Source organism: Cladophialophora immunda (assembly GCF_000835495.1).
Source record: "Cladophialophora immunda strain CBS 83496 unplaced genomic scaffold supercont1.5, whole genome shotgun sequence".
NCBI lineage: Eukaryota > Fungi > Ascomycota > Eurotiomycetes > Chaetothyriales > Herpotrichiellaceae > Cladophialophora > Cladophialophora immunda.
The window spans coordinates 910,287-922,492 of record NW_015622545.1 but is presented as its reverse complement, the minus strand read 5'-3'; the positions used below and the strand labels follow the sequence as shown (position 1 = coordinate 922,492).

Genomic DNA, 12,206 nt, shown 5'->3' with positions numbered 1-12,206 from the left:
CAAGTCAGCATACGCCAACAAGGGACGGTGCAATCAAGTCAGCATACGCCAACAAGGGATTGCAGTCGCTTGAACTGGCACAGTGGCGAGGAGCCTCCACAGCGTGACGTTCTCGAGGAAGCTGGCCCCGTCTGGAACGAACAGCGTGCGCGGGGTCGCAAGTGGTGTTTGGGACCAAAAGCCCAACAGTGGTCAAAGTGCACAAGTCCCAAAGTTGCAAAACCCCCAAACTTTGGCAATCAAACACACTCGAGGGCAGGCCAGCGCGGTCGGTGCAGAGGGAGAAGGGCGCTCAATAGGCACTCTTGGGATTTTGAACTTTGGGCGCTCGCAGGCAAGAAGAGCACCCCCGGAAATTCGACTTGGGGCACTTTGGGCCCTCAGGCACTCCCTGAACTTGAAACTTTTTCTCACTCGACAGGCGTGCCCAGAATTTGACCTTTGTTCTCGACACTCTGGCACCCAGCACTATGTACGCCGGAGAAGACTTTCAGAATTCAAACCTTTCCCCTGACACTCAGCTCTCAGCAGCGCCCTCGCAGAACTGGAACCTTTTTCTCAGACTCGCTCACTCACCCACTGCACCATGCCATTTTTTGTTTTATCGGAATTGAATTCAGTGGACTTGGGTGTGGCTGTGGGCGTCGAACTTTTGTCCCTTGGGAGCGTTTGCACCCACCCGCGGCGCATGCTCACATGCAAATCCCCAAACTTGTAAATCTCCAAACTTGCAAACCTCCAATCGTGAACACTTTTGCTCACTTGCTGCAAACCCCTTGCAAATCTCCAAACTCGAAAATCCCCAAACTTGCACACTCTTGTTCTCTTGCCATCTTGCTCTCTTGGAGTCCTTTAGCCGATGCTGGCAGCGTTGGCACCCTCGCCTGTTGACCATTTCTCGGCGGGCTTTGGTACAGCAGCCTCTTTTCCCCCAAAAGTTGCGGGACTCGAGTAGCGGCTCGACCTGTGCCACAACGTTCTGATGGCCATCCTGGTCCACGTCGGGGACAAAGCAGAAGAGGGTGCCAACGCTGCCAGCGTCGGCTAAAGGACTCCAAGAGGCAAGACGCTAGGATTTGGCAGGACGGAGGACTGCAAGGACAAGATGTTAGAATCTTGCAGGACGGAGGAGGCTGCCAACCAGGCTTAGACCATACTCAAGGCGTCCCCAGGACTGCATTCATGATAAGAGTCCCGGAATGCGGCTATAAATGCCCTGAGCGAGTGAGACGATGGAATCTGAACCTGGAGATGGGCTGGATGGTGGTGGTGATGGTGACGGGGGTGACGGTGGTGACGACGGTGACGATGGTGATGGTGGAGACGACGGTGATGGTGATGACGTTGGTGATGGTAGTGACGGCGGCGATGGTGAGGATGGTGGTGACGGTGTTGATGTTGTCGGCGCGGCTAGTGCTAATGATACCGCTGATATCGGTACCGCTGGAGTCGTCGCTGTTGATGTTGCTGCTGTAGGTGTTGTTACTGGCGTTGTTGCTGTTGTTGTTGCTGTCGGTGTTGTTGCGGCTGGTGTCGTCGCTGTTGGTGTTGTTGCTGCTGGCGTCGTTACCGCCGATGTTGTTGGACATTTGCCTAGACTCGCGAGTATGACGCGCGAAGACACCCGGGATGCAAGATACGCAAGCAAGAACGACGAGATGGAGATACACGAGATGCTTCAACAAGGTAGCAAGTGTGTGTGTGTGTGTGTGTGTGTGTGTGTGTGTGTCAAATCATGGAGGGTGTGAGTCCAAGTTATGCAACTCAGGCTGTGTGCGACCTTTTCCCAAAAGCCAAACAGTCAAAGCCCAAAAGTTGCACATGTCGAAAACTTTGGTCATCAAACCCGCTCGAGGAGCAAGAAAAGTCAGTGTTTGGGATCGACAGTGGAAAAAAGCTGTCCCAACACACTCGAAGAAAAGCGGGTTTGGACCAAAAGTCGAAAAGGTGGTGTTGGGGACAAAATGCCAAAAAGTTTCACGCTCAAGGAGCAAAAAACGTGACTTTTCGGTGGACAGTTGGACCAAAGATGAAAAAGAAAGTTGGTGCTTAGGCCGCAAAGTCAAAAAATTGGCCATCAAACACATTCAAGGGCAGTCCAGCGCAGGCAGCGCAGAGGGAGAACGCAGTCCCAGTCAACACTCGCAGACCAGGAGGCAGGAGGCAGAGGGCAGAGATCATGTCTGACATGTGCACCTCGACAGCGTTTGTTGCAAGACGTCAAACAAATGGATCCAGCACCAGCCCACAACAAAGGAAAAAGAAGGTTGCCGCAATGGCAGGGTTTGGTTTGTTGAGATCGGCTCTGTCTGTCTGAAGAGCAAGTTTGTGACTCGATTTCATGTGAGATGTTCGGAGCCATACCTTGTTCAGTTGATGTCAATCACCATGCGCTTTCGTTGTCGGCGCTCGTGCCCCATGCGGCGTCATTTGCAGGATCAGCCGACGAGTCTCATGAAGTTGATGCCACATCCCATGATTGCTCGGAGGGTTGGTCGGCAGCAGTTTCGGCAGAGGATTGAGCGTTCCAGTCGTTGTTGGATGCGTCTTGCTCGGTGGAGGGCTCATCGTTCCAGTTTCGCGCTGGTGGGGTCATGGATAGTTCATTGATGAACGTAACGTCTCTGGAGGTGAACAGCTGTTTGGGGGGGGGGGGACCCGCTTCTAGTCGCCGCTGAGGATTGCGAAGCGTATTTCAGGCGCTGGAAGTTAGAAAATATCTATATATAGTTGATAAGATGTTCATGGTTAACCTCATCCATGACGACACCGATATGCTTCGCTGCGAGGGCGTCTTCGACGAGCTTCGAGCCGGCCATATAGCCTTTGCATGCGCTGACATCAGCACCGGATAGGATCTGTGTAAGTATTTCGCGCTCTCGAGTGGCGTATTCCTTTCTCTCATCAACCGTCATGTCTCCAGTGCCGTAGTAACGCTTGAATTGCATGCGGAAGTCGGCTCATTCAAGCTCAGCGTCTGCACGAGTGTAGATAGGGTCAGGCGTGATGGCAGTCTCTCGCAAAAGGCCCTCACCGAGGGCCAAGGTAAGGTCTTTGACGCGTCGATCGAAGATACCAGGGAAGGTTTGAGTACGCGTGCTGTCAAACAGTCGGCGGATGATTGTGTCGAGGTCGCTCTTCAATATCAGGACGAGCGTTGGGATCCTTCTCCATAGCTGTGCGGATGTGGCGAGATCGGATGCTTTTCTCGAAGGTAGTGGAGTGGAGGCAAAGGAAACATTTCCCAGACTTTGTTTTGCCTTGATCAACCAACTGCTTGTCTGCCGTCCATGCATTCTTCAGGAGCACTTCGACAGCTCGGTTACTGCTTGCGGTCAGAAGGATTGGACCGGGTTTGTCGACGGTGAGGAAAGGTTTGAGGAATTGGCAGTCGAAATGGCTTTTGCCTACTCCAGGAGCGCCTTCAAGCAAGAGGATACCTCCCTTAGCGTCAGCTGCTGCTGCCATACCCTGAGCTTGTTGTGTGTTCAATTGCATACACTGCTCGGGGTTGGGGACCTTGTCACGGATGCCTGGAAACTGAGCCCAAGAGTCTGGACGGGAATAGGCTGAATGGTGGGATGGTCGGCAGAAGTTTGGGTGTGTTCAGAGATTGGTTGCGCAGGAGCAGTAGAGTCGCTGCTGGCTTCAGCAGAAAGGGCTTGGTCAGATTCGGGAGAGGCTGATTGCAAGGTAGCAGCAGGTTCAGGAACGCCTGGGGTGGTGGTGGCTGTCTCAATAATCTGCTGAGACTCCTCATGACCTTCCGCCTCTTCCTGTTCGGCTTCGGAACTGTCATCGTTTGTGTGTTCTCCATTCTCTTTCTCCAGTTCGGCATTTCCCTCAGCCTTCTTGTCTTGACAGAAGGTCATGCGGAGCTCAGTGCTAGGTGTGACAACGGTGGCATTATCGGTAGGATAACTGGTCAAGCCAAGGAGATGACCTTCGTGGGTTCCGGGGATATATATATATATTATATATGCCCCGAACCGTGCTTCGTCCATTGCCATTTTCGTTCAGGAAAGGGAGCCAGGCCGCTTTAATCAGGCACGTGACAGAGCATGGGGAGCGCCCGGCCGAGCACGGGAGAGCGTCGAGGGAGCGACGGCAGAGCACGGGGGAGCCCCGGGGGAGCACGCCCGAGCACCGCGCGAGCCCCAGGGGGGGCTGGCCCGATGCTAATCCGCAGGAGCCAGTTCGGGCTCAGGGGAAGGAGTGCCGGGGCCGGCAGGCCGCAGGCGAGTCAATCCCCGGCAAGGGACTTCCGGGAAATGCGTGGTCGAAGTAACGATCACGTGACTGATCTGTTTGATCCTGTGCAATCCGGGTGATCTGTACAGAGGACTGAGCGGCAGGGCACAAGAGCACATTCATTACTACATTAGGAAGGATGACAGAAGTATATAGACGCCGTGTGCCCCTTTCAGTCTCCCGTCGTGTCCAAGTCCCCTGTTATCTTTGATATGACGATGCCGGTCGAGTCTAATGGGCTGGCACAAGGCACAATTTGATCGATGGTGCAGATAAACTGTATAACTTCTAGGCATGACTATGTCTCCATACTTGGAATACACTCCGTTTTAGACTCAAAGGCCGCTCGCACATCCCTCTGCGAGACTGTATCGGTATCAAGCCGCAACGCTGGGTCTCGATGAAAGATCTGCTCAGTCGACAGCCTGTTCCCGTATCGTCGTCCGTAGTTTCTCCAAACATTCAGAACGATCCTTGCCCGATTCCCCGCGGTCTTCTTCACGTGCACTTGGTGGTCAGTTTCGCAGAAGGGACACTTGAACACTTCGGATTTCTCCGAGCCTACTATCATGCTTGCGACGGCTTGCTCGAAGGTCTGCCATATCTTGTCGATGACCCCTGCAGTGGCACATAGATGCAGGCATATATTCGGGAGGAAGAGGCGCGCCATCACCTTCACTTCAAGTCCCGACTCTGCCTCCACCTCCATTCGACTGGCCAGTATAAGTTGACCGTCCACCAACCGTGCCTCGTTCGTTCGAGAAACGCCGTGGTGATCATGACCGCTCATGTTCAAGAAAGATACAGGTAAGCCGTGAGGGGGCCCATGCTCGTAGGCTCGTAAGATCAGGTCGACCACTCCACGCCTCACCCAGACATATTTCTTGTCTCCTGCTTGGATAAACTGACCGCATGATACTAGTATATCCGCAACCAGGTGGTGGTTGGCACGCGGACAATCGTACTGGAAGAATTCCAGAAGTTGTAGAAACCGCACCTTGGTGGCCCTATCATCACCAAGCGCCATGTCGAGGTGGGAGTTGAGAAGAACACGAAGTCGTCGACACGAGAGGCTCAGCAGGAGCTGAGACTCCTGGTCCAGAAAGCTCGCAACCGTGAGGACTAGCTCGTTGGGAAGATCGAGGAGCGGATTGTGGTCATAATGGTTTTGTTGCTCTGCTGTGTCGGCTGTGACGGCTGTGACGGCTGTGCCCTTTTGTGACCCCTTCATTAGTTCTTAGGCATTTTAAGGATATCTAACTCTTTCGATGAGACCTACGTGTTGAGGACTCTTCTTCTGTATAGAGGCAAGAAGTCGACGTAGCAAAGACCATCTGCTCCTAACCCCAAGTGCGTCGTTCATCTGTTGGCAAGTCTCAGGAAGTGGGGAAGTGATATCACGACAAGACGCGGTTTAGAGGCCGAGAGGGGACGCAAGTCCAAAGTCCCTGAGGACGCTGCAGCACTGCGATTTTTGTTTTTCTTGTTTTTTTTCTTTCACAAGCTCATGCGGAAGCTCATGGCGGTGTATGTGACAATAGAAGTTTCGGTGGTGAGAGAATATAAGTTGTAACTTCAAAAAGAAGGCGGCATCGCCCTCGAGCCTGTCCCATGTGCAGTTGTAGTAGGGCTTGGTACACGTGATAGGGTGCACACATCTCAAGTGTTTTGACCCCCTCTCCCCCCTTCCCCCAGACAAAAGTTCAAGTTCAAGTTCAAGTAGCCACGCCTACGCCCACGCCCTCAGAATTCCGATAAGTACGCAAGCACACAAGCACGCAATCAAGTTGGCTGCAAGACATGCGGCGGGTGGCACGGTCGAGCTTGAACAACATCTTATCCCATCCATCGATAGCTTGCGAAGGCGAGTGAGCGAGTCTCGAAACTCCAGAAGTGCCCTCTGGCCTACTGGGTGCCTCAGTGCCCAACTCTCTGCACTCGCTGCACTCACTGCCCCTTCACTCACTGACTGCGCTGCCACCCCTCGCGCAGCAGTCATGTTGGCTTCATGGAAGCCCCACGAGATATTGAGAATATATCAAGTCCTGGTCGAACTTCCGACCTACAATGCACGTTGTCCCTCGAAGAATCTCCCTGAACGACGTGACTGTCGGTCCGTCGAACCGATACCTCCTCCGCCGTGCCTACTTGCTTTGGAAGAAGAGCTGGATCTGACGGGCCCACGAGTTCCCAGATCACACGGGTGGTGGAGTTCAAGAAGAGAAAGGAATTATAGAGAATGCATCTTGGATGCTATCGAGAACGGAGGAAACCTCGATCACCGACCTCGCTCTCCATGGCCGCCTTTGATTGCACATCAAGCCTCTTGACGCTATCACCCCAACCATGGTCTACTACAGCATCACATCCTGAGCCCGAAATGTGCTCCATCTCGCCAGCAAGACGATCGGTATGCACGTACTCCCTGACGGGAGAGTCGTCGATGCCAGTCGCACCCGGGACCACGGAGCAAAAGAGACCCTTCGCGGAGACGGAGACCTCGATCCTATAGGCAGCATCACCATCATCCTGGACCACCCCCATGCAATGCGTGGTGGTCACGGGTGTGATATCCTTGGTTGTGGGTGTCTTGGCCTTTCTCGTGGGAGGAGAGAACTTGCGGGCTTAGATGGTCCAGAAGGTCAGGCGGCTTCGGGGCCGTCAAAAAACCCCCTGGGCCTGAATGTCAGCGGCGCAGGGGGAGAATGTACCTGATCACGTTCAAAAACATACGCACGTACAGGGAGGGGCCGACAAGGGCGGAGGTATCGATGTACATGCCGATGTACAGAAACCTGTTCACGAACGGGTCGTGGTTGACGAAGGGTGAACAGCGGCGGGTGCACGGTCATGATGATAGGCAGGCAATGGACAGGTTCTCGTTCAGGAACAACTACCCGCGTAGGTTCATGAACTGCAAGGACAAGTGGAATATGGGCGAGGAGAGCATAATGATCTGCTTGGCCGCAGGGCACCATGTGGGTGGGGAGCGCCGTGAAAAGGGGACTCGGCATGTCGGTGCAGATGAGGATTTGGCCATAAAGCACACTCGAAGGCCCTTTGGCCGACGCCGGTAGCGTTGGCACCCTCTTCTACTCAGCCTGCCACCTCAGCCTGCTCGGCCTGCTCACTCTGGTCTACCCTATTCTACGGCGAGCCGGATTCGAGCGCTGTAAAAGAGAAGGATATCAAGTGGGAGGCGAATGAATCTACCATGATGTTGCATCAACGACGAGGCGATAGAGTGGGTGTCTTTTCGATCCAAGTCCCCTCAACATATCAGCACCCTACATCCGGCCTCGGTGCGCTCTCGCCCAGCCTGCGATGCCTGCTCTGCGTTGGTATATTATGCCCTGCTCTACCTGCTCAGCCCAAAGGTTCCGCACAGAATCGCAGCGCAGTCAGTCAGTGTACCGCAGCCAGTGCAACGCAAACTACCCCAGCACTCAGCACTCAGCAGCGCCCCCCTTGGAATTGGACTTTGTGCTCGACGCAGACTCACTCACCCACCCACTCGCTCACGTCTTGCAGCCAACTTGATTGCGTGCTTGTGGGAATTCCGTGGGCGTGGCCTCTCCACTTGACTTGGGCCGTTTGCACTCCGTTGTGCACAACTCACATGCCCCCTTGCAAAACTGCAAAACTGCAAATCCTCCAGCTTGCAAACCTACAAACCTGCTCTCTTCCAAACTTACTCCCCCCAACAATCCTGGTCCGACCGGCGGTTTTAACGTTCGAAGGAAAAAATTCTTCCATACCAAGGGCGCCGCCGCCTGCTGCTTCGACTATTACTACGGTGGCCAAATGGCCATCCTTGATGGAGATGTCGCTATATCTGCTGGATACCTATGCATTGCAGATTATGCCCCTCGAGAAGTACCTCAACGCCAACGACTTAAACATCATAACTTGTGGCTGCAACTGCAGTAGCTTACCCCTTGCTTTTCCTCTCCAAGCGGCGCGGCGCGGAGCCATGGGCTTTCATCCAGATCGATACGGGTGTCCTACAGCCAAGAGGAGGTTCAGTGATGCCGGTCAAGACCAGTCTCCGTCGGACTGCGATCCAGGGTGGTACCCACTACCAAGTTCGTTTCCTCGTCTCGAGTTTCTCCTTGTTTTGCGCCGTACTGACAAAGCAAAGGCCAACCCCAGGGAAGACGCTGGCTCCAGCACCCCGGCTCAAGGACGCCACCTGAGCCCGGTCATCGAGTCCATTTGACGGCATCCAGCTTGAAACGCCCGACGAAGCCACCGCAGCGAAGCGTGGATTCCCAGAACAGGCACCCAATGCAATAGCTCAATGGCCAATCTGACGTATTGGGGTCGCCGTCCACCTGCAACAAGACCACCCGTTGTTGTCGGAGTGAGACCGCTGCCACTACACAACACCCTCCTCAATCCATTCCCTTGGCGGACTTTGCACTCAAATATGCGCAATCTGGGGGCTTGCAAACGACCAAGGGTTTTTGCCTGACAACGGAAAGTGGCCAGTGGCCAGTGGCCCCGGACATGAATTCCGACAACTACGCAAATCCACAATCAAGCTGGTGCACGACAGATGGCGGGCGAACAAGCGAGCGAGCGGTCGATCGATCAATCAAGCGAACATGGTCAACATGGTGAACAAAACACAGCATAGCGAGCCCAGTGAGCCCAGCGAGTGAGTGACGAACAAAGTCAAGTCCAGTCCTGCGAGTGGGTGCAAACAGGCCCAAGTTTTTGTTCTCCCCTGACAAAAGTTCAAGTTCAAGTGGCCACGCCGACGCCGACGCCCGCGGAAATCAACTCCCACAACCACGCCCACGCCCACGCCCAAGTCTACGGAATTCAATTCCGACACGCCCGCAACCACGCAAGCACGGAATCAAGTGGGCGACAAGACATGCGGCGGGTGGCACGGTCGAGCTTCAACAACATCTCATCCGTTCTTGTGTCGCAAAAGCGAGCGAGCGAACATGGTGAACAGGACCAACAAAACAAAACACAGTATGGCGCAGTGGCAGTGGGTGAGCTAGCGAGTCTGCATCGAGAATCAAGTTCCAGTTCTGCGAGTGTGCTGCTGAGAGCTGAGAGCTGAGCGCTGAGAGCTGGGTGCCAGGGAAAAGTTCAAAGTTCAGGAGTGCCTGAGTGCCCAAAGTTGCAATTCTGGAAGTCTTCTCTGGCCAGCTTATCACACGGAGGACATGGACGTGTTTTTGGTGCTACCCCTGGGGATAGGCAGGTCGCAATGGACGAATGTTGCAAATGGTTCGATGCTCGATTGCGACAGACTGCGCGTCACAACGTCCACGGCGTCCGCAAGCCCCTCGTCGCACTTTGCCTTCTTTGGGTTGTCCGCCTCCTTCTGGCTGTTGTCCAAGGTCACCCGACGCCTCGCCGGACAACCGGACGCACGCCTTCCCACCCAAATCCACAAAAGCCCCCTCCAACATCACGCGAGGGTGAGGGAAGCGAGCGCAACCACCTTTTCAGCAGTCGCTGCTGGCTCAAGGACGCTAGGCGCCGTCTCGAATGCCGGGGGGCCTGGCGAAATAGCGTGAGAGCAGTAAAGGAAAAGAGAGGTGGGGGTCCTATCAGGTTCGCATTCCCAGGCAGGGCTTTTCTATAAACTAGGAGAGACTTCGGCTGGCATTTGTCGTCGCGGAGGCGGTCGACCGGCTTAAGAATAAGCCCTCGACCACTGATGTCGTAGCACACTCGACGATGGTAGTCAGGTATTGACAGGGGGGCAAGATCGAGGTCTGATTGCGATGGAGGCGAGCGAGGTGAAATATAGATTGGTCTTTAGAAAGCTGAGCGTGAAAGCCGGGAGTTTAGGAAAGTTGAAGTTCCGTCTGATATGCAGAGCCAAGTGATGATTCATTTGTGTAGTACGATCGTTGTTCATCCGGGAGCCTCAGTTTTATGGATCTTGTTGCATACATTGGACTCTTGTCCATGCGATCGAAGCGTGGGACTCCCTGCTTTCGATTCCTACCAGTAGTGACCTATCGAATGGGAAAATTCGGCCGAGGTTGCAGCAAAGGTGAGATTCTCATCGTTGATAATCAGTGTAATGGAAGCAACGGACATTCCCCCAGCTTCCCCAGGTATGACATGTAGCCGGAATACCTTGGATGCGGCTTGGTGGGATCGTCGGCATCGTTTCTGCACACATCGGAGGAAGTTATGACAACATCTGCTTTTTCGAGTCAAGGACGCCGGCTGATTCTGTCCGATGGCTGGTCCCACGTACGCCACACAGTTCCAAAACGGTGCGTATTGCTGGATCTCCTGTTGCCAATGGCCCGAGAGCGTCGGTGGACAGACAATCAGAGACGGTAAACGCCTCATATCGCGAGCTTGGGTCGTGGCGTACTCCTCGTCCCGTCTGTGATGATCGTTTGCCACGATACAGAGAGTCTGGAGAACTCCATGGGCGTCACCACTTGTCCAATCGGTTCTCAGCGTCGAGGTCGGTGTGCTTCGCACGTACGGCTGGGTGTTTTCAATGACGTTGACGTTGATTCCGTCAAGGCTCTCCCGGAATCCCACCTAGGAAGGCGTGCACGGCACCTTTCGTGGGACAGGAGGTGGGGAATGGGCCCATCGGCAACAACCCGAGACCAGAGGACGTGATCATGAAGGTAGCCTCGCGCCTCGCGGACAACAGATGCAGGATAAAATGGCGGGCCAGGATGATGGGTGCTGTATCCTAGCGTATGGTCCAGGCAAAGTGTGCCGGAGGGTTTTGGGACGAGGAAGTCGGTCAGTGGGTGACACAAATTGGTGGCAAGACCCGACGCTCTACCAGCGTGTGGTATGCTGCTGTGTCACCAAGAGCAGCGGAGCCTTACAGCCTCGCGTGTCCTAGCTTTCCACGGCACCGCAGCTGATGGATATCGAATGATCAGCGGGAGGGTAAGCCGTATATGCGTACACATCGTGACTGACAACGGGGCAACAACTCCTGAAAGATGGCTGATACTGATCATCTGGTAATTTGGTCCCCGGGACGAGTTGGTGAGAACGTTAGGATGGCCCGATCCGTCGACATAATGTATAGATCACCTACCGCCTTAACGCAGAGACAGATAATGGGGAATTCCGTGACGACGACCGGCTTTTCCGGTTGGTACGTTATGTCCTGGGCCAAATTCGTGATGATAGACTTGAATGTTCGGAGCTCGCCCCTCTGACGCAACATCTCATCGAGTCGGTCGAAGGGAGGTACCCAGGCGAGTTGCTTACCATTTTGGATGGGTCGGTCGTGCCGTTGGATCATGTGTCCCTTCCTCAAGTTCGCATTGTCCCTGGCTAGGCTCTTCATCCCGTCCGCGGTCAAATTCCTCCTCTCGACGTGCTTGTATCCAAACGCGGCCATCTCCTCGCTCACGTACCGTCTCCGGTACCCACAGTCGGGATGCTGCGCGATATTGGGGGAAACCAGCTGGATCATCCTCACCAGCGTGATCGTGTCCTCGACGCCGTTTCGCAGCTGCACCCAACAAACAGCAAGCCAAGGTCGAGAAGGGCGGGTGGGAGATATATTGCGTGTGAGTGTATCGTGTCCTCATTCCGACAGGATGAATTGTTGTTTGACGGGGTTGAAATGGATATCCCAATGTCCTGAAGCTGTGCCGCTGACTTCTAGTTTCCGTAGACGAAGCTGTGATATTGCTTGCAAGAACGAGAGAAGAAGTTCTGCGCGGTTTCGTTCTGCTTGATTCGGAGAAGTGGTTGCTTGGACTCCAGAAACGCGGGGACGCCGGCGAGCGAGAGCTTCAACGTGACGGTGCTCGCGGCGGTGCAGGGCCTCACGAAGGTCTTGATCGACCGGGAATGGCCGTCACGGCGACGTATTTAGGTAAATGCCACCCATTGTTGCTCAGTTAATTAAAGATCCGGTAGATTTTGACTCGATGTTCCGGGTTAGGTGAGCCTCGTCGACTATGATTCGTGCCCAAACCAGACCG

The 12,206-nt window shown here is 54.4% G+C and overlaps 3 protein-coding genes across 3 annotated transcripts; all 3 read right to left on the bottom strand.

Moving 5' to 3' along the window:
* Nucleotides 1-1,205: 1,205 nt before the first annotated feature.
* Nucleotides 1,206-1,589, bottom strand: PV07_08651 (uncharacterized protein; the record flags this gene model as incomplete). Its single annotated transcript, XM_016395845.1, has 1 exon — nucleotides 1,206-1,589. One exon carries the CDS (start codon nucleotides 1,587-1,589, stop codon nucleotides 1,206-1,208), a length of 384 nt encoding a protein of 127 aa, XP_016245701.1.
* Nucleotides 1,590-3,102: 1,513 nt separating this feature from the next.
* PV07_08650 (uncharacterized protein) lies at nucleotides 3,103-4,010 on the bottom strand (the record flags this gene model as incomplete). Its single annotated transcript, XM_016395844.1, has 2 exons — nucleotides 3,103-3,444; nucleotides 3,501-4,010. 2 exons carry the CDS (start codon nucleotides 4,008-4,010, stop codon nucleotides 3,103-3,105), a joined length of 852 nt encoding a protein of 283 aa, XP_016245700.1.
* A 6,214-nt stretch (nucleotides 4,011-10,224) lies between these two features.
* Nucleotides 10,225-11,689, bottom strand: PV07_08649 (uncharacterized protein; the record flags this gene model as incomplete). Its single annotated transcript, XM_016395843.1, has 2 exons — nucleotides 10,225-10,785; nucleotides 11,306-11,689. 2 exons carry the CDS (start codon nucleotides 11,687-11,689, stop codon nucleotides 10,225-10,227), a joined length of 945 nt encoding a protein of 314 aa, XP_016245699.1.
* Between the last annotated feature and the right edge of the window lie 517 nt (nucleotides 11,690-12,206).